This window comes from Nipponia nippon, unplaced genomic scaffold, assembly GCF_047370975.1.
Source record: "Nipponia nippon isolate SJK-2023a ecotype South Korea unplaced genomic scaffold, ASM4737097v1 scaffold_7, whole genome shotgun sequence".
Lineage (NCBI taxonomy): Eukaryota > Metazoa > Chordata > Aves > Pelecaniformes > Threskiornithidae > Nipponia > Nipponia nippon.
In genome coordinates this window covers 12156056-12179292 of record NW_028262391.1, presented here as the reverse complement: position 1 = coordinate 12179292, position 23237 = coordinate 12156056, and the positions used below count along the sequence as shown (strand labels likewise).

The following is a 23237-nucleotide window of genomic DNA, read 5'->3' as shown; positions in this document are numbered from 1 at the left end:
GAAGTCTAGCCTGAAGTGGGCAGGGATAATTTACATTCAAAAAGCAATTGTCCCTCTCCTCTTTTGTTGGACTTGCACAACACAAATAACATCCTCGGGTTAAATTTTCTTTTTTGAGTGGTGAAAACAAGATATAATGCTCTCTAGTTAAATAAATGTTGCTTTTTAGATAACGAATATTCTAGGATTTCAAATTTGATATTAATGTATTTAGGTCTCTGCTTATATTTGCCAGCTTTATGGTGCATTCAGAGTGGTAGTTTTCCAAATAAATATGCTGCTTTATTTCCTAGGACAAAGCTGAACTTGAGGAAAGGATTTCTCATTTTAAGGCGTACCTGGAAACAAAAGGAGCTGCACTGAGCCAGACTACAGAGTTTCTTCCCTTCTATGCTTTGCCTTTTGTTCCAAACCCCATGGTTCATCCTTCATTTAAAGAACTTTTCCAGGTAAGTATCTCTTTTGCAGAGATGGCATTTATGATTTTCTCATGGGGTGATAGTCATTGAATGATGTTTAGTTTGGCAATTGCTTTTATTGTGTCCTTTAACAGAAACTGTACAATCATAAAAGAATGTATATTTGATGGAGGAAGGGTTGTGAGAGTGCTATCAATAACACGGTACCATCTTAAATATTTTTTATATTTGCTTGAGTTCCTAAATGGTACACCAGCTTTGCGTCCATAAATAAGAATTGCTCTCTCTTCTTCCTTTCCACACAACCCTGAAATACGCATGCTTCTGGGAATCGCTATATAGAAGTTTAAGTCCATTTACTTGCTTTGAGGTTGTTGCCCAACCCCACTATCTGTGTATTTATAGCTGGATTTAAAACATGATAGCTAGGCATAAGGAGACTGAAGCAGTTTCATTTAATGTGGAAAAGAGAAAGTCAAGTTTATAAGTAATCCTCCTGTAACAGAAAATGAGTCACTGTTGTCTGTGTTCTGAGATTCTTCCCCACCCCCCAAAAAAAATGCTGGAAGAGCATAGCTGTGCTTAGTGGTTTGGTGACTCTTGCCACTGGCGTTTTTCCTGGTTAATTTTTTTGTTAAATATGTGTTAGCCTTTACCTTTGAATGGCTGTTTCAGAGTTCAGTTCTTAGGCTTGCACGTGCAAGGTGAGAAGAGAGTGTAAAAGTTAGTGTGTTTGAACTTCAAAATAGATCTCATTTGCAGGTGCACTTTCAATGTGATGATGATCTACAGTTATCCTATTGATGACGGGGTAATAAAACACCCTTACGTTGGCTGCTTTCTGGGCACCGCGCAGGTAGATGGTTAGGTAGGTGGTAGACGTCCAGAGCTGTGGTTTGATGTTCTGAAGTATTGGTGGCAATTCCTGTGGGGAGGGTACAGCCACCATTCCACCTGCTGATGACTTGTTCCTGCGGTGCAAAAGTGCATCTTAACTTCTTGATTGTGCTGGAAATGGCTGGTTATGTGGTTGCACTTGGACTGGATCAAGGAACTGATCTGCTTTATTGCCTGTGAAGGTGTGTGTATACAGCTCCCATGTACATAAACACACACACATGTGCATACGTGATTTTTTTTTTGTAAAATCTGTTTACTGTTTTGCAAGGTTATATGCTTGAAATGCTTCACTCTCCTACCACGTGAACAGTTGTGCTGGCTTATCTAAGGAGCTGCGGGCAGTTGTGGTGGGAGAAGATATCTTCAGCCTGCATTGCTGCCACACCTTCTTTGATATCAAATCAAAGCTTAAGTGATACTTGCCCTAGGGCTGACTTTGGATGTACCAGCTGATGAGGAGCTCCGGTTTAACACCAAAAAAGGCGTATACTGCCATTTTCCTTTGGGACTAGCTATAAATAATGAGATGTGCTGGTTGACCTCAGAGATGGGATATGACTGCTCTTTTTTAATTATACTTAGCAGCTTTTTTTTTTTTTTTTTTTTAATACCTTATCTAAGACGAGACCTCAGGTTTATTCATAGTAACCCAGTGTCCAAGCTCTTAGTCCACAGTCACTCATATTTTCTTGTGGGAATTGTACAGCTCATTCCATGTTAGTGTTGAAACACAGATTGTTTTATGTTTGAGAAAGAACAGCAGTGACTCACTAGTCTACTAAGCAGTGTTCTTATGGCATTTTTTTTTTCTCAGGCGTCTGATGCTTTATATAGCTGGAGTTCCTGTCTGTTTGTGTAATACATCTTGAAAAATAATATACACTCCTCTCTGCAGGAGACATGGTTCCTTTGGTAATATACAGCGTACTGTGGCGCACCACTGTCTGGACACTGGATTGGTAAATGCAGCAAGTAAATACTGTACGCTCTCCAGCATGGCGAAATAAGGGCAAATCTGAGCTGTGAGAACAGCTTGCAACATATACATATACAGCAGTAAATTTAGGAAGCTTCTGCTGCTTGTTGGAAGATACTGCTTTTTCATCTGTTGGCTAGCTTTTTGTCAAGCAGAAACTAGCTTAACCAAAGGTTTGAAATAGAAGAAATGAGTATTCAGTGAATTCTTAGGTGTAGTTTGGCTTTTTCCCTTAACTATTATTTTCCTGTGCTTATGAGACACTATGTCAGGCAGTATTCCAGTTAGTGGCTGATATGTTGGTCTATTTTTTGTACGAATTGTTTTCTCCAAATCCTTATTTTAGAAATGTTGTACCCTGATCACTGATGTCATGTCATGATGCTTGCAATAGTTACTGACAAAATTTACAATTCCCGGATCTTTTAGGAGTGAAAGATGACTACAGTGATTACTTTTTGAAAACTAAGCAATGGAAAATTATTCATTTTGTACTCTATTTAATAAATTTAAAATTAATATTCTTTTTATCTTTTTCTCAAGTTGCTTATATTTTAAAGGTACTTCTAATTTAGGGGCAGTTGTTGCATGTACATACAAGGCACCGACACTATATGGTAGTTTTACACTTGAAATAAAGCTACATCGTGTTTTTAGTACTCTCGTCTAGGAATAATGCTGCACTCTCTTCTAACTTCCGTACACTTTTACGGGTAGCTAGGAAACACATTCACTTCAGTAACAGCGAAGGGAAAATCTCTTCAATACAATGCTGGCTGCCTTGTTTACTAGAGGAAGGTTGCTGTGACCCAAACAGTACTTTCAGCAGAGTGTACATATTTGGTGAACAACTGTCATAATTTGTTTTTCTTTTCAAGGATTCCTGGACATTGGATTTAAGGACAAGATTGGAAAAGTTCCTGTCTCTGACTCTCAAAGCCAGACAGACTCCCCAGCTTCTCACTTTATTTGTATCCTTTTGAGAAAACACTTTGAAGATAATTAGAATTACTATAAAGAGGCCGTATAATTTATTGGAAGAGTGTGCTGCTAAGATTTATTGCAGAATTGCAGTAACATTGCAGTTCAGTGTTTTTATGGTAGGAAACATTTTTTTATAGACCATATTCAAAAAAACCTTTTGAAAAAGTTATATAAAGACAATGTGTAGATGCATATGAACCTGCATATTTATCATATTACCATTCTTTGCTTCCATATATAAAGTACAGGATACTCAAGGCACCGACTTGACCTGACTTCTTTCTTAGCGTTTGTAAAGCTGTTAGTCTTTCCAATTAGCCATTTCAGGGTCTAGCTGGAAGTTTTCCAGGGCTTTTAAGGGTTCCAGAAATTATTGTTTTACTAAATGGTTTGTGCTTCAGAATGTACTGTTTTTCTAACAATATTGTTTAAGCTGTGTTGTCTGGCCTAATTTGCAAACTAACTAGCTATACGACAAATGATCTTCTCCATTTTTGGCCAGTACAGTTAAGGGCAAGGTAGAGAGAACTGAACTGGAGTCTTTGTTTCTGTTTTTTTTTTTTAGGAGGAGAAGTTGAAAGTCCTTTTCCTGCTATATTTTACTTTATTCTAAAGCAGCATCTTGTCATGGTGGTAGTGAATGATGAGCTGGAAATTATATTCCTGCTGTTCCATTCCTGGCCATTTGCCAGGATGGGAAGCAGTGATCAAAACGTTGCTTTCCCTCCCACGTTAGGGATGTTTGCGTGGGAGTCTGGCATAGAAGAGTTGAAGAAAACTTCCTCTCTGCTTATTCTTCTTCATGGAGTAACGGACTAGATCCTAATTGAGCCCTGAATGTTTCTTGGGTATAAAACATCGCTTGCCCTGAAACATTTGCATGTATTTTATGTAAAATTAGTGGTTTGACTTTTGATTTTGGTCTTAATACATTTAGACTGGAGTTACCATATCTTATACTTCAGGGCTGGATCCATTGTCTTTATAAGTCAGCAAAAAGTCTCAAGCCTCCATGCAACATTGTACATTGTGCACTTATGAGATTTTAATGTATTTATTATTGATTCATTTATTCTTGCTCTCCTGTGAAGCATCAGGCATTGGCTGTTGCCTGGGACAGTAGGAGTATTTGGCTTAGTTGGGTTTGCCAATTGGTTGAATTTCTCATTCTGTGTCTCTGGAACAAACACGTACTGAAAGGACACATGTTTTCCTGAACTGCTCCTACTCGTACAACAGAAGGAGAATGGACAGTGCAACAAAGGTAAATGCTGAGATGTGGTAAGGATATTCTGTAAGATTATCAGGGGCTATAATAGTGGTGGAAAGTATGCCTGCAATGATGGGGAAACTAGTGATGCAGGGCAAAAAGTCCTTTGAAATCCAGACCCCTGTCTTGGTGATAGTTATTGCTAGACTGCTTCAGGTCAGTAGGGTTGAGCATAGGCCTAGAAATAGGAGGGGGCCTAGTAGCAGGATTTGTATTTTAACTCTATTCTGTACTGAAATATGGTAAAAACAAGTTGAGAACTCTGTACAAAGTGCATACCAGCTCTCCATTTTTAGTTATGATGAAAGTAAGTTTCCTCATATTCCTTTCCCATACCTGCTTATGCTAATCCGCATCCTCCAGATTGCAAATCTCATTCAGTTGTTCTGATGACTATCTGATCATAGAATCATAGAATGGTTTGGGCTGGAAGGGACCTTAAAGAACATCTAGTTCTAACCCCCCTGCCATGGGCAGAGACACCTTTCACTAGACCAGGTTGCTCTTAGACATTTGGATGATCTTAGACAAAGATGATTTTTTTTCCTATTTACTCATCCTGCTTAAACTCCTAAATTAGTACATATTGGTATCTCCTGAATAAGAATGCGTTAAGTATGACTCTCTGATGTGTTGCATTTTTAGGTAAGCTGTTCATACACACTTAAGTGTGTAAGTAGGTGACTTGGGGTCCTTTAAAAAATAATAATTTCAGCACTGAATCCCATTAGATACTGATGGTACTTGAAATATTGAACTGATTTTTAAAAGGCATATAAATAGAACTTAGTTTCCCAACTCCCTTGCATTCGTTTTTTCACTTGGCTTTCTGTGTTGACTGCATCGGTAGGGATTTGTATGAGCCCAGCTGGGTTCCTAAAATGACTTTTCCTCTTGAGTTATTTTAATCTTTAATTTTACATTGAAGATTTACTATTTGTAGATTGAATTAGGGAGAAAGTTAGGCTCATCTCCCACTGTGAGTTCCAAGTATTTTCATTGTTATTTTGTGCTTTGTGTTGCATTAGACTTTCTTTGAATAATAGATCTTTTTGTTTTCCAGAAGTTACTCTTTTTCCTTGTGGTGGACTTTCCTGAAGGCAATAATTCCATACTCTGATTAAAAAGAAATAACTACATGATTGGGCCTGAATTATTTTGGGCGTAATTATTTTTTATTTGGGCAGGTTCCGTGCTTTGTACAAGTACAGGGACTGTCATGGTATTGAATCCATACAGGTCAGCCTTAATTTGTACATCTGTTACGTGCCTTGGAGGTTGAGCTGGTTTGGATTTTTCATAAAGGTTACTTGAGGCCTGTCTTGTATGAAAGTTTTGGATCTGGGAGGTTATTTTTGCAGTATGCTGTTCAGATCACATGGGATCCACAGTACATACTTGCTGTTGGAGAATGTTTGCTTTATCAGTGAAGGAGAAATGCAAAGAAAATTAATAGGCAACACATGAATGAAGACCAGTATGGCAGAGAGTCCTGAAAACAGCCTTTTGTAAGTAGTTGCCAATCATTAGTCTGACATACTGAAGCACTTCAAGTTTGGGTGAGGTGGTACATATGCTCTTGAGAGTGTCCTGGAGAGTTTAGTGTGTTTACCTTTCCTGATTAACCTGCTACAGTCTGGCTTTTTACCCATTTGCTAAAAAACTTTAATACCTGTATGACTTTCAAAACCATCTGTGTGGCAGTTATGCTTAACTCACAGCTCTCCTATATGTTTTCGGTTTGGCTGGAAAGAGAAGAATTGCAGAATGGCTGGCATCTTGCACAGAGAGCTTCAGACCTTCCGTGTGTCCTCTGTGCTAACAGGAACAGAGGGAATGAGGTATTTGGAAGTGTGTTCAGCTACTGTCCCTTTCACTGCCTCATTACAAATCTGTGGATGAGTTCACAGCCACTCTTCCACCGTTTTGGGAAAGGGGGGAGTGGAGGAAGTGTGTCAGGCTGCTGCACAAGAGAAGGTGAAGTGTGACCCACCTGTCTGTCAAGATTTGCTATAATCTGAACGACTATTAATGTGGAAAGATGTCAGTTTAGAATATGGGTAGTAATTTTTATGGAAATGAGGTAAGCAAGAAGGAGACAACGTGACTACTGCCTCTCCTAAGAGCAAGCTTTTAGTGTCACGTAAGGAGTCCTGGTCTGACAGCAGCCCTTGGGACCTGCAGCTCCTCTGCTGAGAGCTCTGCTGCATTGTATGCAGGCACTCAGCCTGGTCAGAGTCAGTGCTTCTAGCAAAGTATGTGAGGGTGGGCTGAGATTAGAGAGAAAGAGAGAGCAAGCACAAGTTCAGGAAGCATGTTTGACGTATAGGTAAGTTGTCATAAAGGACAGCGACCAATCTGTCACTTAGAGAGAAAAGCTTATTGTGGAATTACGTGCATATGTGTAAGCCCTTGGCTGATGGTAGGAACTGGAGTCAAAACATTAAAAAGGCTTGACGATTACATGCAGGAGAGAGCAGGCAAGAATACTCGTAGAAACATGCAGTAGTTCAGGTGATGCCTAATGCCAGCATCTTCATTCGGCAGAGTCACAAGCTGTACTGTATGCTGTATCTTCCTAAACCAGGAGGTTAGTCCTCTGTCCTTTATATTCCCCCCTTTTCCTCCACAGAGGAATAACAGTTCTTGTAGGTATTAGGTCCGGAGCTTTCCCCACGCCTCTATAAGCTTATCCTATGTAGAAAGCATTTGTCAGTGTTGGAAGTTGTGTTTGGGAGAGGGAAAGAGAGAAGGCAAATGTGTTGTGTTACTCTCTGCTTCCTATTACAGGTGCAGTTTGATTGCTGCTGCAAGGTGACTTAAATGTGAACTGCCCCTGAAAGGCACTCTTTCCTTCTCCCCTATCCTGACTCAGATGACAATGATTTAACATTTTAAACAAGCAACTAAATATTAATTTTTACCTGGACTGGTAGCTCCCTGATCTGTCTGCGCAAATGCTGTTATTGGTTATGGGGATATGGCAGGGGATATGGCAAGGGGGGAATGGGGCAGCGCAGGCCCAGCTCTTCCAAGTCAGCTACATGTCAATGATGAAAGCTTCCTGTCCTCTTGGTAAGAGAAACTCTAAGTATTTTTCCTTTTTTAGTAAAATTACTTATGTGTGAGAAGATAGTGATATAAAAAACGCAAGATACGTCAAGACTTTGTGATTCCTCTGTTTGACTCTCTTTTCTCAGTAAAGACCAGTGTTTATAATTGATAATCCCAGGATTTAACAGGCAAGGGGTAAGCTGGACCCTGATTCTTAGTTGCCAAGACTAGCATTCATGAGCTGCATTGAGTTTTGGTTATGTAGTTTTTCCTGGTGACTGTAGTTGGAAGACAAATTTTCATCCCTGGAAATTTTCCCCACTGGGCTATGAAAAGCAAGCAAATTATGAATAGGTTTATGTTTCATGACTTGGTGCTTCCAACTTTCCTCTGAGTGAAAGTCATGCTCTGGATACATCCACTGGAAATTTCTGAATCAGATGTGTTGTATCGCAGTTAAATAAAATGTATTCCAATTTGCTCATCTAGGCAAAGGAATAAAGTGCTGAAAAGTGGCTAGTTTTGTGCAATGGTTGCTCTCAGAATCTTTATTAGTTTAGAAGAATATTCTTGTTTTGGAGCTGTCTCATATTAAAGCTGTGCTGGCAGTTTAGCATGATGGCTGTGGAATAAAAAATCAAAGTTGAATTATTATTATCAAGGAAGAATAATTTGGGTTGTCTTTGGAAGCTATCTTAACTCTTCTGATTTTTAAATTGATGAATATTGATTGCAGCTGAGATGGTTTTAACAGTTTAAAGAATTGTAAAAGGTTTGGCATGCTCAGAACGATTACTTAGTGTTACTGGGAGCTGTTCCAGTGTTCTTTTTTTTTTTTTTCAAGTGCATTTTGCTGGATTTGAACAGGATCTGTGGCTTGTCTCAGCTTCTATTGTTATTTCACACCGGTTTTCGCTCCCTCCTAGAAAGTATAAGAAAAATATCATAAGGGTGGCTTGATTTGCAGTTTGTTATCGGGTGTCAGTCACAAATCCTGCAGGTGCAGAATGCTGTGATTCATGAATGATTCTCAGAAAGCAGCCGTTCTTAGAGGGAAGGAGGCTGTGAGAGTAAAATAACTGTCTGTCTTTTTTTTTTTTCTTAACTCATAAATTTTGAAAAAATACAGATTAGAATTAAAAAAAAATGTGCTTTCTCTGTATTCCATGCTTTATTTTAAGACTGTCAATTTATAGCTAAAGTTTATAGCTAAAGTCTGTTAATGCACATTCTCTCTAAAGATCCCATTAAAAAGATAATTTTGCTAAATTTTCTGAAAGTAAAAATAAGCTGTTCTGCCATCTACTGCTTTTCATATACATGAGATGAAAGCAGCCTATTTCAGAAGCCCTGAAAATCCGTAAGATGTGGCAAGCCTTTAAAGCAATTTCCAATATCTGAATTCATAGAGCTATCTAATGACTTTGATCTTTCTCATTTGTAATGCAAGCTTTATGAACAGTTCTATTTGAATGGTATTTTTCTGGCAGTTTTGCGTCTCTTTATGTTCACGTGTTTATTGCTTTTTGAAGCAGTTTGTCAGAAGTTGTTTGGCAGATATTTGTGCGCTATCGGTACGTCACTACCTGCAATATAACTAGATCACCATTGTAGAAGACGACTTGTGAAGGCTCTACCAGATAAGCCGTGGTGCTAATACGGCACTTCCACTCCCCATTTTTCCCCTCTGCTTAAGATTACCACCCCTCTGCCAGCTGCCGTGGGACAGCAGAGGTTCGTGCCTGAGTTCGGAGAGCAGGGGAGCAAATGGCAAGGGACAGTTTTTAAATAACTACACCTGAATTCTCCAGAGCTTGTTTATCATAGCTGCAAGGTATTATATGCTGAGCTTTTTTTAAACACAGAGCATAACTGTGCAGTGAAACTTTGTACTGCTTAGGATTCTCCAAATGAAGATCCCAAAGATTTCTACTTATATCAGTTATGTTTCCCAAAGCTTCTATGTTACAGGAACATATGATCTACATCTTTATGGAAGGAGACAGTGAATCATGAAAAACGATAATGGTTTCCTCAAAGATTGTGGGCAAAGTCTGTTCAAAGCCAGGAATAGGAACTAGTTTTTCTAGTTTCCAATTTTGCATCTTAGCTACTTATTTTGTTTTTCTTCCCTCTGGGTCTGTTTGGACCTAAACTGTGTCATATTGGGCTGTTTGGAATGCTCTACTCTAACCCAAAAATTTTTTAAATCTGTGAAAACAAATTCTACTTCTGTCTGAAACCCTGTAGTCAAGCCGATTCCTGCGCATTGTTTAACAGAAAGTCCTATGGTAAATACTCAGTCTGTTTGCAGATGGGCGCAATGCCATTTTCACAACACTAGAGCAGTACTGGCTTCTCAGCAAAGTAATTAGAAACATAATGTTCTAGCAAAATACATAAACATCAGCAGTAACAATAGAATTATTGTGCCTCCCTTCATAGTTTTGTCCAGTCATGAAGATGTGCGCTGCGGTACACAGCTCCAGATTCCGTGCCTGACTTCCATGTAGAACGCTAATTTGGCTAGGTCTGAGACTGGGATGGAGGATACAGATTTTGGTGCTTAGTTGGCTTCTTTCATCTCTAAAGTAATTGAACCCAAAGGAACAAAATGTATCGGGAATGTTTGTTTGGTTTTTTTTAATTTAGACAGAAATAAAAGACAAATTGGAGTTAGTTTCGGAAACTGAAGGTACTAAAAGTAACTAATATCACTTACCATCAACCAGTAAATGATGGAATCGCCTGAAAAATTTCATGTAGAAGTAGAGAATGAAGTAGAGAATTCCCTGCAACTTCAAAGAATTGAGTGAATATTTTAATAGCAGATGAGGAACTGGATAACTTGAATGTTGTTTTTGTTTGTTTGTTTGTTTTCTGTGAGTTGTATCATTTTCCTTAAAAGATAGAAAACTTAGTATTTACTTTAAAATAAGCAAAGCGCTACATAACCTAAATATCAGTGGTCTATTTCTATAAATTAACTGGAGAAAACACCCAGCCTCACAGTATAATCTAACAAACACTGGCATGAATGTCTGGGTACTGTCATTCTCCTGTTTTGTTTTTTAATCTTTGAAGTGGCTGCTTGACCTTTCCAGTTGCTTTGTGTGATAATGTTTTTTACCCACTGTTACTTTAGTGAATGTAGAAGATGATAGTGCATGAATCTCATCTGCAGATAACAAGTTCAGTTTACGAAGTCCAAGCTGCATTGTCATATATTCTTCTGATTCGATGCCCACAGCCTCATTTTGTCTCTGATAGCATGGAACTTCTTGTGTTAACAGACCTTTAAAACAGTATCCTCATTACAAATGTGTTTGGTGATGTTTACTGTCTAATAGTTGTATTGCTGCTGTAACTGTGAAGCAATTGTTTCTTTGGGCAATTAAGACAAAATAAATATGTGTAGCTGTTGCTATGAAATGAAATCACACTAGTAGTGTGGAATTATCCTTGCAGTGAAATTCAACCCCTTGGATAAAAGTAATTCCACAGCAGCAGTTGAAGTTGTCCCTTCAGAGCAGTAAAAAAAGCTTGTGGGTTCTTTTGTCTTTTGGTTGAAAAGGTGATGTTATTTCTTTTTTTATTATTCTCTTGACAGAAATGTTGCAACATCTTCATCAACAGTTAGTGGAATCTGAGCACAGGACCATGACCTGCCTGAAACGATTTAACAAAATGCAGGCGGACTACCACAATCTCATTGGAGTCACTGCAGAGCTGGTGGATTCCTTGGAGGCCACAGTCAATGGCAAGATGGTAAGAGATGACTCGGATGTGTACTTGCTTCCCCCACCCCCAGAAAATGGAGAGAGAATGCCACTAAAATGCGAATCAAACTTTGTAGTTATGAGCTTTTCTGTAAGTAGTGTCTCTTTACTAGTGAAACACAGCACTGTGGATGAGAGATTCTTCTGTTGCCCCTGTGTACTAGGATAAAGGTAGTGCAGAAGATGGGTTGAATTGTGCTGGCTCAGAAATCTTGAAGAAATTATCACCATCTCACAAGACATCTAGATCTCTTGTGAGAGTCCCCTTTTGAGCTTTGGCATCAGCAGTGATTAGAGGGCATTTCTGTGATTACTGACTGCAGTCTAGCCCATCAGGGGTTGTTGTAATTTTAAAACTGCTGCCAGATCTGTTTTATGTTGCACTGTGGTGGAAACAATCTTATCCAAAATTTTGGTGAGGAAGAAGCTTTGCTCTCTGTTCTGCTAAGCTGAACTTGTTGATTTAATTGGTAAAGGGAACTGGGGTAGGAATGAAGGCTTGGGGAAGCTGGAAAGCTGCCCGGCAGAAAAGGACCTGGGGGTATTGGTTGACATATGGCTGAATATGAGCTAGCAATGTGCCCAGGTGGCCAAGAAGGCCAAATGCATCATGGCTTGTATCAGAAATAGTGTGGCCAGCAGGACGAGGGAAGTGATCGTCCCCCTGTACTTGGCGCTGATGAGGCCGCACCTTGAATACTCTGTTCAGTGTTGGGCCCCTCACTACAAGAAGGACATGGAGGTGCTGGAGCGTGTCCAGAGAAGGGCAATGAAGCTGGCGAAGGGTCTAGAGCACAAGTCTTGTGAGGAACGGCTGAGGGAGCTGGGGTTGTTTAGTCTGGAGAAAAGGAGGCTGAGGGGAGACATTATCGCTCTCTACAACTACCTGGAAGGAGGCTGTAGCAAGGTGGGGGTTGGCTCTTCTCCCAAGTAACAAGCGATAGGACAAGAGGAAATGGCCTCAAGTTGCACCAGGGGAGGTTTAGGTTGGACATTAGGAAAAACTTCTTCACTGAAAGGGTAGTCAGGCACTGGAACAGGCTGCCCAGGGAAGTGGTTGAGCCCCCATCCCTGGAGGTATTTAAAAGACTTGTAGATGTGGTGCTTAGGGACATGGTTTAGTGATGGACTTGGCAGTGTTAGGTTAATGGTTGGACTTGATGATCTTAAAGGTCTTTTCCAACCTAAACGATTCTGTGATTCTATGGTTCTATGAATGAGTTATTCACTGTGTGAAAGGGGCCACACATATGTGACTGGAGAAGGTACAACTTTCTTATGGGTATTTTTTATGCAAAGATGATTTTATACTTCATCTTTTGTGCCATTGTCTCTGCGAGCATGCCTCTGTACTATAACTTCTGTATAACCTGAAGATTATTCTTACGGCAGATGTTAGTGGCCTCTAGATGCTTTTAAAGGAGCTATGAATTGTTAGCAGGGAGAATGACCTAGGAGTTCCTGCGCTGCCTGCTGAAATGTCAATATGTACCTTCCTCCTGTCATCAGCGCGAACGTCTTGTAGTCTGTTACTCTGCATCTGGGATCACCGTCTGCTCGCATCATTACTGCAGGGAAGAATTTGCCCGTAGGTGTGGATTTTGCTTTACAGCAGATTAGGAAAGGTATCTGCTCACATGCACTCCAATAACAATAAGAAACACATAGTCATTCATTTGCTGCCTCCCATTTCACACTTCAGTGCTCTCCAAGGTGATATCCTCTTACCTTCTATGGTGGAAGAACCAGACACTGGTTGTCTTTTGTTGCGGATGCTTGTTTAATTTCCTTTGTAAGCCTTGTGCTAGGCAGTCATTTGATCCTTCCCAAGTGTGTCCAGCTGAGGGTGCTCTTTCGTTGTGAATCTTGGTTTCTGTCATTTCTGCATCCAAAGTGGAGTTGGGTGCTGAATAAAATCATGTTGAAGTTACAACATTCTGAATTTGAAGGGGTTTGTTGTCTTGCTATAGGTCTGAGAATATCAGAAGTGTCCCTATTCGCGTTTCTATAATCTCAGTCCTCTCACCTCTGTTCTGGGGAAGCTAATAACTGTTCTGAAATTAAGCAGTTCTATTGTGGTGTAGATTTCCCAAAACAAAAAAACTAAACCCGCTGAGATGTTTTGCATTGAAACACAAAGTGCTGTTCTCTGTAATTCATAGTTATTCTCTCTGCTGTACAAGACAGTTGTGTACGTTCTGCTTTTTAGCTAGACAACACATCAGCATATCATTGTCTAAGTCTAAAGCACAAAACTGCTTCATACCTACTGTTGGACAACTTGCCTTTTGATTGAGGAAAATCTGTTTGCAAACACAGGTGTGGCAAATTCTGTTTTTCTTCTAGACTCTCTAAAAGTGTTTAGCGTTAGTCTTGTGAATAGCATAACTATTCCCAGATGAAGAGTTTGCCGCTTTCTTAATTTCTGAACAGAACTGTAGTTGCAGTATATACCTTGTGCTTGCATCAGTGAGTCTCAGGTGTGTGATTTCTTGCCCCCTTAAAAAACCAAACCCAACCAAAACAAAAAAAAACCCAAAACCAAAAAACAACCTTTAGTATAGAAACATTTGTCTGGTAGAAAGTATAAAAGTTTTATATAATTCTGTTCTCTCTTTGTGTTTCCTAATTTTTAGATCACACCAGAGTATCTTCAAAGTGTTTGTGTTCGCTTGTTTAGCAATCAGATGAGACAAAGTGTAGCACATAGTATTGACTTCACAAGGCCTGGAACTGTAAGTATTAATGTTTGGGTTTTTTTACAGTAACTATCTCAAAAGATAATACCACTTAAGCTGTATATTGAAAAACAAATATGAGATAGTAAAGACAAAACATAATGTGTCCAAGCTTGTATAAGAATACGGCAATACATAAAGTTTTGTTGATCTCAAATGCTGGTGAATGGCACGGTTACACAGTCATAGCTGCAGAAGTATGATTAGTTCGGTTGTTATGATAACAGTAAGCTGTCTATCTGTTAAAATGCTAACTGAATGTTTAAAAACAAACAAACAAACAAAACAAAAAACAAACCCTGAAACTAATGTCCTAAGTGTGGTTTGATGGCACATCTTAGCCAATTTAATTTAGCTAAAAAGGGGTGATGGTGTTGCTCAGCTCTGGACACATGCTCTGTTCCTTTCTGCTGTCAGTGGTGCTCCTATAACCCTAGAGTGAATTGGCTTAGCCAGCTAAAGGAGAAGCATCAGACAGGATCATGAGAACAAATGGGGAAAAGAGGAGGCAAGGAGGACTTCCCTTTTTTGTAAGAGCTACTTGATAGGTGGGCAGTTAGGTGATACACCTAAGCCACCTTGTTGATTTAACCCCATGTCTAAGGATCTTTGATCTTATTGATAAGCAGCTCAGGATCCCTAGGGTTTTTTCCTTCCCACTTCACCAGCCTCTTGTTTCTTTTCACATGGCTGCAGCACACCTAGCTGCTTGTGCCCATTAATGTTCTGCTCAATCTCTTCTGCCTAAATGGAGAAAGAGCTTTCCCCCCCCCCCAGCAGCAGAACCAGCTAGGATAGTTTCTAGGGTCTGTTAAACTGTGCCTGGGGGTATGAAATTTTAAATTACTTAACGATAGTGTAAGAGCTGTTCAGTGGTACAACCTTTTGTAATACCTAGCTTGTTCAAATTTTTCAAACAAGCATTAACATTAAAACTGCATTAAAAAATTTTAATATTAAAATATTGTGTGCCACTGCTTTACAAAGACAAGCCAAAGTCATGAACTGTGCTTATTGTTTTTGCCATGGCAGACATTCATGTATACTTAACTTTGTAGTAGGAGAGCTTTGTGAAGTGTCAAAGGAAAAGCAGAAGAAAATAAGATTCTTGCTCCTTGTTCTAGCCAAGGTTTTTAATAACAATGACGCTATGGGTACCTTTTGTTCCTCTTGAAAATCTGTTACAGAAAGATGAAGAGATAATAAAAATGTTCCCTTTTCTATGTGCTAATATTTTCAGAGATAAATATTATTCCTCATTGCTCTTTAAGCTGTTTTAAATGCCCTCATTTCCCTGTTAAGGGTCAGATCTCCTTTCTCTGACTTGCCATGTATTTAGGAGGTGCAGTCTTAGCAGCATATCCCAGGATTTCTGTTTGTCTGCTACCTCAACGCTAGGGGCTGTCTGTAACTCCTCTCTCCTCTGATTTACACCATGTCCATGGTGCACGGTTATGCCATCTCCCACCCCATAATGTACACACCCCCCATCTTTCTTCTAACCAACAATTTTCAGGGGTCTTCTCTCTTTCCCTGCCAATGGCTTTCCAAGATAATGTTTTATGTACCCCAGTAGTCTTCCGCATTTTTGCCATCTGATGTTGGGGCTGTGTGTGTCTCCCAGCTCCACTTCCCTGAACCGAGATCATCCACTCTGTACAGCCACATGCTCTCTGCTTGCATCAAGCTTCTCTTTTTCTCCTGTGCTTTCAAGGTGCTCCATTTGCCCAGGGTTTCACTCTTACTGTATTTCTTTTTATCATAAGTTGATCCGCTGATTTCTTGAACACTGTTGGGAAGCGAGCAGAGGGAGGAGTGTCATCCTTATACAAGGTGCTGATTTGTTTGTCTGATCTGCAGAGAGCGCAGAAGTGGCTGAAGCTATGTCTTCAGTGATAAAAGCTATGTGGATTATTGCTAGACTGCATATGTCTTTCTGTAACCCTATCACATATGCTATTTTAGCATAAGCATCTGTCCTTGTACGGTTTAGCCTTTAGGTATAGGCATCTGTTTCCTTCTTCATGAAAAAAAAAAAAAACCAACATTTAAGAGCTTTAAGAATGATAAGTGATCATTGAAGAAGTGGGTAAGTAGCAGTGTATAAGCACAGTATTTCAGCCAGAATCTCTGTCACTGGAGGTTTTTAAGAACAAGGTAGACAAGCGGTTACCATTTACTAGGAATGGTTGATGCTTGGCTGCTCCTCCAGGACAGATTAGGTGACTGCTCAAAATCTCTTGCAGCCGTACTTCCTTTGTTTCCCTCTACTAAAAGATGCTCAGCTGTGAAATGACTGTTGATCTCGCACATTATTTATTTACTCCTGCTTCTCTAAAAGTATTTCTGCTCTGGAAGTGCCTTTGCCACTATAACTATGCCACTACGGCCACTTTAGCACAGTTTCCAGCTATGTAGATAGGTCAGAGAAAGAGGATTTGGTGGTGGTGGTGGATTTTTTCCCTCCTGGAAGTTAATTTTTGCCTCCCTTCTGTCCCAAATTAGCCAGGTTAAGCTGAGTAAAGCTGTGTTCTTCTGGCACATCTATTTTTATACTAGGCTTTTATACTAGTATCTATTTTTATACTAGGCTTTACTAGCATAACTATTTCTGTGTGACTTTGTCTCCTTTACCCACACTATTTGAGGTAGTTGCTGTGCCAGCAAAGTTCTCCCGTGAAGGACCAGGACAGCTATAGCACTGAGACTGTTTAGATTAAGGGTTTCTTGACTGGTTTAGGTCACTCCTTGACAGTGAGGTTATAGTAGCTACTGTGGTTGAAATCTAATGTTTCTATAAGCACACCCACACACTCAGGCTGTCTGAGCCAAGTTTTGGAGGGCTAATCACAGTCTTTGCTTGTAGCCCTTCACTGCAGCATAACCAGGTTTCTTCATTTTATCCTTTTGTCCACACTTGATTGATCATATTTTCTTGTTTCTTTCCTATGTAGAGAGTTCTGGTTTTATACATGAATAGCAAACATGTAGAAACACAAATAAGTGTAAGAGGAAAAAAATATATATAGCCCATCTTCTGAGAAGAAAAATGAGACTCCTTCCTCATCATCCCAAAATACTTCTAACCACTCCCTGACTCTGTTGATCCAGGAAGCCAGATGAGATGGACTAAAAACCAAATTCTGACTGTTTGCCACTAGGCCACTAAGGCATCCCATTACTTTTTCTTCCAGGATTCCAAATACCTCATTGTTATACATTTAGATGTTATTGTTCTATCATTAAGTGGTTTCAGGTTTTCGCATGAGTTTTGGAATAAAGCTGGAGGCATCGTGACCCAGATTAAGTGGTAGTATGAGTTTGCAGCATCTGTGCTTGATTTGTGTTGGAAGGTCCCTTTGCTTTTTGCTCATAACTAATTAGAGACACTAGAGTGTGGTCTTTCCAGCTACTCCATTTCACAAAACTTCTGCTGTAGGGGGCAGTCACCTGTATAATTGCAGAGGGAAGAGACTAGCAGAGGGGCAGCTCCTTTGCTCATCCTTACCATTAGGTCATGGTGTAGGCAAGATAAGTGAGGGGTTTTCCCCACTTCACCTTGAGTATTCAGGATTTGACCCTATCTCACTGACATCACCAATGTCAGGACCAGACCCTTCAATAAATCAGTTTTGGTGGATCAATATCTCTAAATAGGTGAGCAGAAAAGAAAATCATTAGCAAGGAAATTACTTTTTTGTTGTACTGACACGCAGCCTTAAATTCCTACCACTTTTACTTAGGGGATGAGTGGATGTGCATTACGTAGTTTGGAAAGATGAGGTGCTTGAGTTCACAGTGAGCTATACTGGTGCAACTCAGGGGACAATCCAGGTTTGGGAGCAGGTTCTGAGAGCAGAAAATGCTAAAGCTGCATCATTCTCTGAGATGTGTGCTTGAGCTCTACAGTATATTTTGTTAAATCAGCTACACAACACTGGTAGTTTTAAGTTATACTGGGAAGGAGGACTGTACCAGTGCTGTAACCGAAATGAAGTGTTGCCCAAGGAAATTAAAGAGTATGCCTTGGATTATATCCTTGGTAGCGTTATTTGTCTGCAAACTTGATTTTTTTTCCCAGTGCATTGTACCCTGTACTCAATTTTTAATGTCAGGAAAGTAGTATTGTGTAATATAAAGCCTTGAGGTCTCAGGCTTTGAAATGACAATACAGGTAGCATGTATCACTTACTAATGTGTGCTGTTATTATACAAACATCAACGTCCTGGTTTGTTCCCCTACCCCCCCGTGGCTGAAGGCCTTTCATACTGAAAGAAAATCGTATTGGGAGGACAAATCGCAGAACAAGTCTTTCTTAACTGGCTTTAAGACCTGAGGCAATGACATCTCGTACCCAAAAGGCTTTCCCGGTGTAATCATACCCACAAAATCTTACTTAGCAAGGGCTTCTGGTGTTGGCTGTTGCTTTGTGCTCTCCAGCAAGCTGGCTTGGATCTCATTCTTTCGTAGAGCAACTTCATGCCTCTTGCCAGCTCTGTGACCTCCTGGGTCAGCTTGTGAGCCTGATCTACAATCCATTAACAGGATGCATCTGCTGCATGTAGTGGGAGAGAGGCCACACTACTGTGTTACAGTTGGGAGATGTTTCCAAGGCTTCTCTCAAGCCCTGTTTTACCATAAGGCTTTTTTCTAGCTGTGGTTGAATGTTATCACCTTCTTCCATCATGATATTTGACATGTGTGGTCCTCAATTGGGAGATAAGAAACCTGAGAGAATTGTCAAAGCAAAAGGTCTGGATCTAAGAATAGGAGGTCAGAGCAACAGGTCTGACAACTTGAGGAAACATTCATTTGAAGATTTAATCAGATTCCTGACTTTCTAATGTTCGTTTGGACAGGGAATTGATGTGGGTAATCATAAGTTTGAAAAGAATAGTTTTAAATACAGTGATCTGTCATAGTCCCTTATATCTTTAATACTCTTGAGATAACTTGAGTTTTACTTTTTTTTCTTTTCTTTTTCTTTCCAATAGTGATTTGTCTGGTGGGTAAGAAGCACAGGTTGTAGTTTTTTGATGCCTACGATTTTCTGTTTAATACATGTCATGAAGCCGAGAGGATTCTGGCTCTTTATCACTGAAGCGTTGTACATTCGTTCCCCATCAAAAGTAGTTCTTAAGCATAGGCTCAAGTCTTAAACCCATGAATAGATTTTCTGATTCAAGTAAGATGTATACCTTCCTGGAATTTCTTGGATTAGGGATAATGTAATAAGATTCTCTAAACTTTGGATTAAAGAGAAAACAGAAACTGCTTCTTCAGATGCACAGTCTCTGTCGATAGTCAAGATGTGTGTTAACCACTGGAGAAACTTTCTCTGACTAGAAAGCTGTACAGTTGTTTGCATATATTGCTCCTGTGTCATGGAATAGGATAAATGCCCATTATGTTTTTACTGCTATTCAATCTGATTATATTTACCTGTAGCTACCGTTAGTTGAATTAATGTCCCTTGCAAATTCTAGGTCTCTTTTGGCACAACTCTTGAAGCTGTGGAAAAAATATTTTTTTAGTTCTGTCACTGGACAAAGCACCAGCACTTCTGTAAAGTTAAGCTGTCATTTACAAACTGTAAACAAGGAGGAATTTTTTTAATTTGCTGGTCTGTGCTTTTTTCTTCAAACATGCTTTTTACTGCAAATGTGAACATGCCATCAAGCTGTAACAGTTGGTGGCAGGTATTCTGTTTCTTACTTGTGAAAGTTTTCTGCACCAGGAGACCACATGAAACCTAGGAGACAGGATAACAGGGTAGCAGAAGTTTCGGTGCTTTTTGGTTTGGGTTTTGTTTCTTTTTATTACTCTGAACCATTCAGAGTGGATTCACCAAGCATTATGTGGATGTAAAAATAATTCCATTTAAAAATAATATGCACAGTACAGCAAACAGCATCTTCCCTAAGCAAGCTTTTCTTAGGATGAAATGGATCAGTCTTCTCCATCCCTGTCCATGGGATGATTCTTATATGTTACCACTTATATACGGTAAAGAAGAAACAAACCTACCTCTTTATGGAAGCAAAGAGAAGTTCTTTTTTTCTGCTGATGCAGTGTATGATGTCTTTTTCACAAGTTGCTGCAGGTGATACAACTACCTGCAGCAACTTGGGCAGGTTTTTTTGTTTGCATAAATTCCTCATCTCTAGGTAAGGTGTTGCCATCGGTAGGCGTTTCCACAAACTTTTCCTGTTATTGTCCTCAAATCATAGAATAGCCCAGGTTGGAAGGGACCTTGAAAGGTCACCTGGTCCAACCTTTTGTGGTTTCCTTTAATGTTAAAACTTTCCTTTAATGTCATCTTTGTCTTGACGCCTACATACGTTTTTACTGGCTCAGGTCACGTGTGTGTTGAAATATCCTCTCATCATGATGCAGATTATCTCCTGGTTTCTTTTCCTCACTTATTGGATTCTATCGATGTTGTCCTTTGTCTTAAATTTAGTTTTAAAATGTCTTTGCCAGGAACTGTCTCTGTGTGTGTGTATAGCACCATGAAAGTTAAAATACTCATTCACATCAGGGAATTCTGAGTGTGATGGTAATAAAAAGAATAATGTCAGATTTTTAAAATTTATTAAAGAATAGAAAGAACTTTATTTTCTGCTCACAGTGAAGAGTGGCAAGTTTCATATACCTTTGTATACTTCTGTATAAGGCTGTATATGTCTGTTAAAGAAGAACCTGCTAAATACGGTGTTTATGTACTTATTCATCTGCACAAATACGTCCTCTAAAGTATTGACAGGTTTGCATAAAAACACTAGAAGCAGAATAATTATTATTGGTCTTATTTCATTGTGTTGAACTGTGTACTTTTATTTTGAATTAAGACTGTTCTTTTTAGATACAAAGCTGTTCCGAGTTAAATATTTTAGTCTAATTAAAGAGGCAACTTTACTAAGTTACACTTAACTGCACTAAATGACTCAAACCATGAATTATCACAATTTTTTATTTTAGTAACTAAATCTTAGGTTTCCGTCCAGAGACTTTTTCTTAATTTATCCTTTTTGCCTTTTGGGATGAGGAATTGATAGCATTGCTGAAACACCTTAAACTGTCTCTCTCAGCTTTCATTACATGCTGGTGAGAAACTCCAACCAAAGCAAGCATGGAAAATACCTGCAGCTGCTTTCTCAGAAGCTGAGGTCTTCTGATCGATTTCCCGTTCATTGGTATCTCTCTCTTAGCTGCTTCGGTGTAGTGAACAACAGAAGTCATATTGACATAAATGCGCCAGTGCTTGGTACATAGCTATTCTAAGAACTTTATTTTCTGCTCGCAGTGAAGAGTGGCAAGTTTCATAGCTGTTCTAACTGTTACAATGGAATAATGTGCAGACTAGGTAGTTTGCCAGGTGTTGAAAGGAGAACTTGTAATGTGTACGTATCACAAGAGAGACACACAGAGTTCAGTCCTAAAACATAAAAGTATGTGGATTGGGAGAAGGTGCTTATACTTTTCTTTTCAAAGCTAATAGTCTGTTAACTTTTAGCTAATTTTGATTTGTTGTTTTTTTAGAACTGTGCATTTCTCTGATTTATTTCTGTTAACTTGTTTTTTTTTAATCTTCTTTATTTTATTGTGTGCCTGTTTGCCCATAAAGGGATATTACTCTATGAGCCCTTGTGATGACGGATATGTAAGTGTCTATATCTTTATATCCTTTCACATTGCCTGCTGCAGTCTGTCACAGTCTATTTCTCTTCATTTCACAATGTGTAACAATTTTCCATGCATTTTAACTTGTCATGACATTAACTGTATGGTTTATAAAGAGGCAAAAAATGTTCAAGGAGAACAGAATAGAAGTTCTGAGTAACCTTATGGCTTCATAATACACGTAACATGTCAACAAAAGACCAGCTTTGTCCACAAGTTTTACATGAAACACAGCTTCTTTTTAACGTGCAGAAAGCAATTGTTTCTTCCACGTGTACATCAGTGTATATAGCATACGATGTCTCTGAAGTGTGCCAACACCAGCTGATCCCACAACACCTTTGAGTAAGCAGATAAATGTTATTGCTTAAGATAATACAGCAAATTGAGTTGTGCTCTTCAGGGGTGTGTCCTATTTTATGCATTTGTATTTTTAATTTCTAAAGTGAAACTTTCTTTCTGTAGTAAAGATTATCAAATTGTTTCATACAATTAAAATGGATCCTCTTTCACTGAAAACTGAAAAAGCAGAATGGTATTCTGTGTACTGCCTGTGACTTCTGTAACCCAGATGGAAGTTTGTATTCTGGCAATATTACAAGTACACCATAAGTATCTAATTTTGCCCATAGTCAGTGCATTCTTTGCAAAGAGAGGAAATGAGTTTACTTCTAAGTAACTCGGTCTGTAATCATATCATAAAAGTGTTTGACACCAATTCTGAAAAACGTCAGTCAGTATTCTACTTTAAAAGAATCCAAATTTGGATTTTTATCACTTCTGTTGGGTAAAACAAGATTTCACCTTTCAAGAAAAACTGTACTTTTTTTTTAAACATATTCATCACCTGGAATTACAGTAACCCCTGTGGGCACTCAACTTCCCGGCTTAAAACGACATTTTGTTTTGAGAAATAGTCATAGAATTATTGAATGCAATGGACTATTCCTTAGGTGGTGCTTTTTATCTTGATGTAGAGAACACTACCCACATTCACCTGCGTTAAAAGATCACCTGTATCAATCAACCTGTTCCTGTTGATGATGTGAATGGTCATAACAGACACCTTTTGCTTGACATTTAGCATTTTGTTCCCTCATAATGGTCTGGTTTGAGATTGAGAAAAGTTGATTACAGATGAGAAATTATGAATTAAATGGTCTTTGCTAAAGAAAAGGTTTGCCCTTATAGTAGCCTTAGTTAAATGTAGCTTTATACAATGTAGAATGTAATAACTTACAACACAGAGTTGTTTATAAAATTTTTGTGAAGCTATCTGACTCTAATTCTGAGGTATTTCTTGAATACATAGATAGCTTTCAGCCTCCCCTCACTGTTCATATATAGTGTTTTATACTTTTTCTGACATTTTGTCTTGTCATTACATTATCACATAGTATTACAGTGTGACCTTTTTATGTACACTTCAGATG

The 23237-nt window shown here is 39.0% G+C and overlaps 1 protein-coding gene across 12 annotated transcripts in view; it reads left to right on the top strand.

The window, feature by feature from the left end:
• Nucleotides 1–23237, top strand: part of ARMC9 (armadillo repeat containing 9) — an 86174-nt gene that overhangs the window by 12266 nt on the left and 50671 nt on the right. For 10 of the 12 annotated variants that reach the window (XM_087739928.1, XM_087739926.1, XM_087739927.1 and 7 more), the window contains exons 5-10: nt 294–449; nt 3174–3266; nt 4519–4543; nt 11214–11371; nt 14019–14117; nt 21749–21784. In XM_087739928.1, the coding sequence (XP_087596054.1) occupies nt 294–449; nt 3174–3266; nt 4519–4543; nt 11214–11371; nt 14019–14117; nt 21749–21784 (567 nt within the window). The remainder of the gene's footprint in view (nt 1–293; nt 450–3173; nt 3267–4518; nt 4544–11213; nt 11372–14018; nt 14118–21748; nt 21785–23237) is intronic. The other 2 variants (XM_087739925.1, XM_087739932.1) reach the window with 1 other exon arrangement.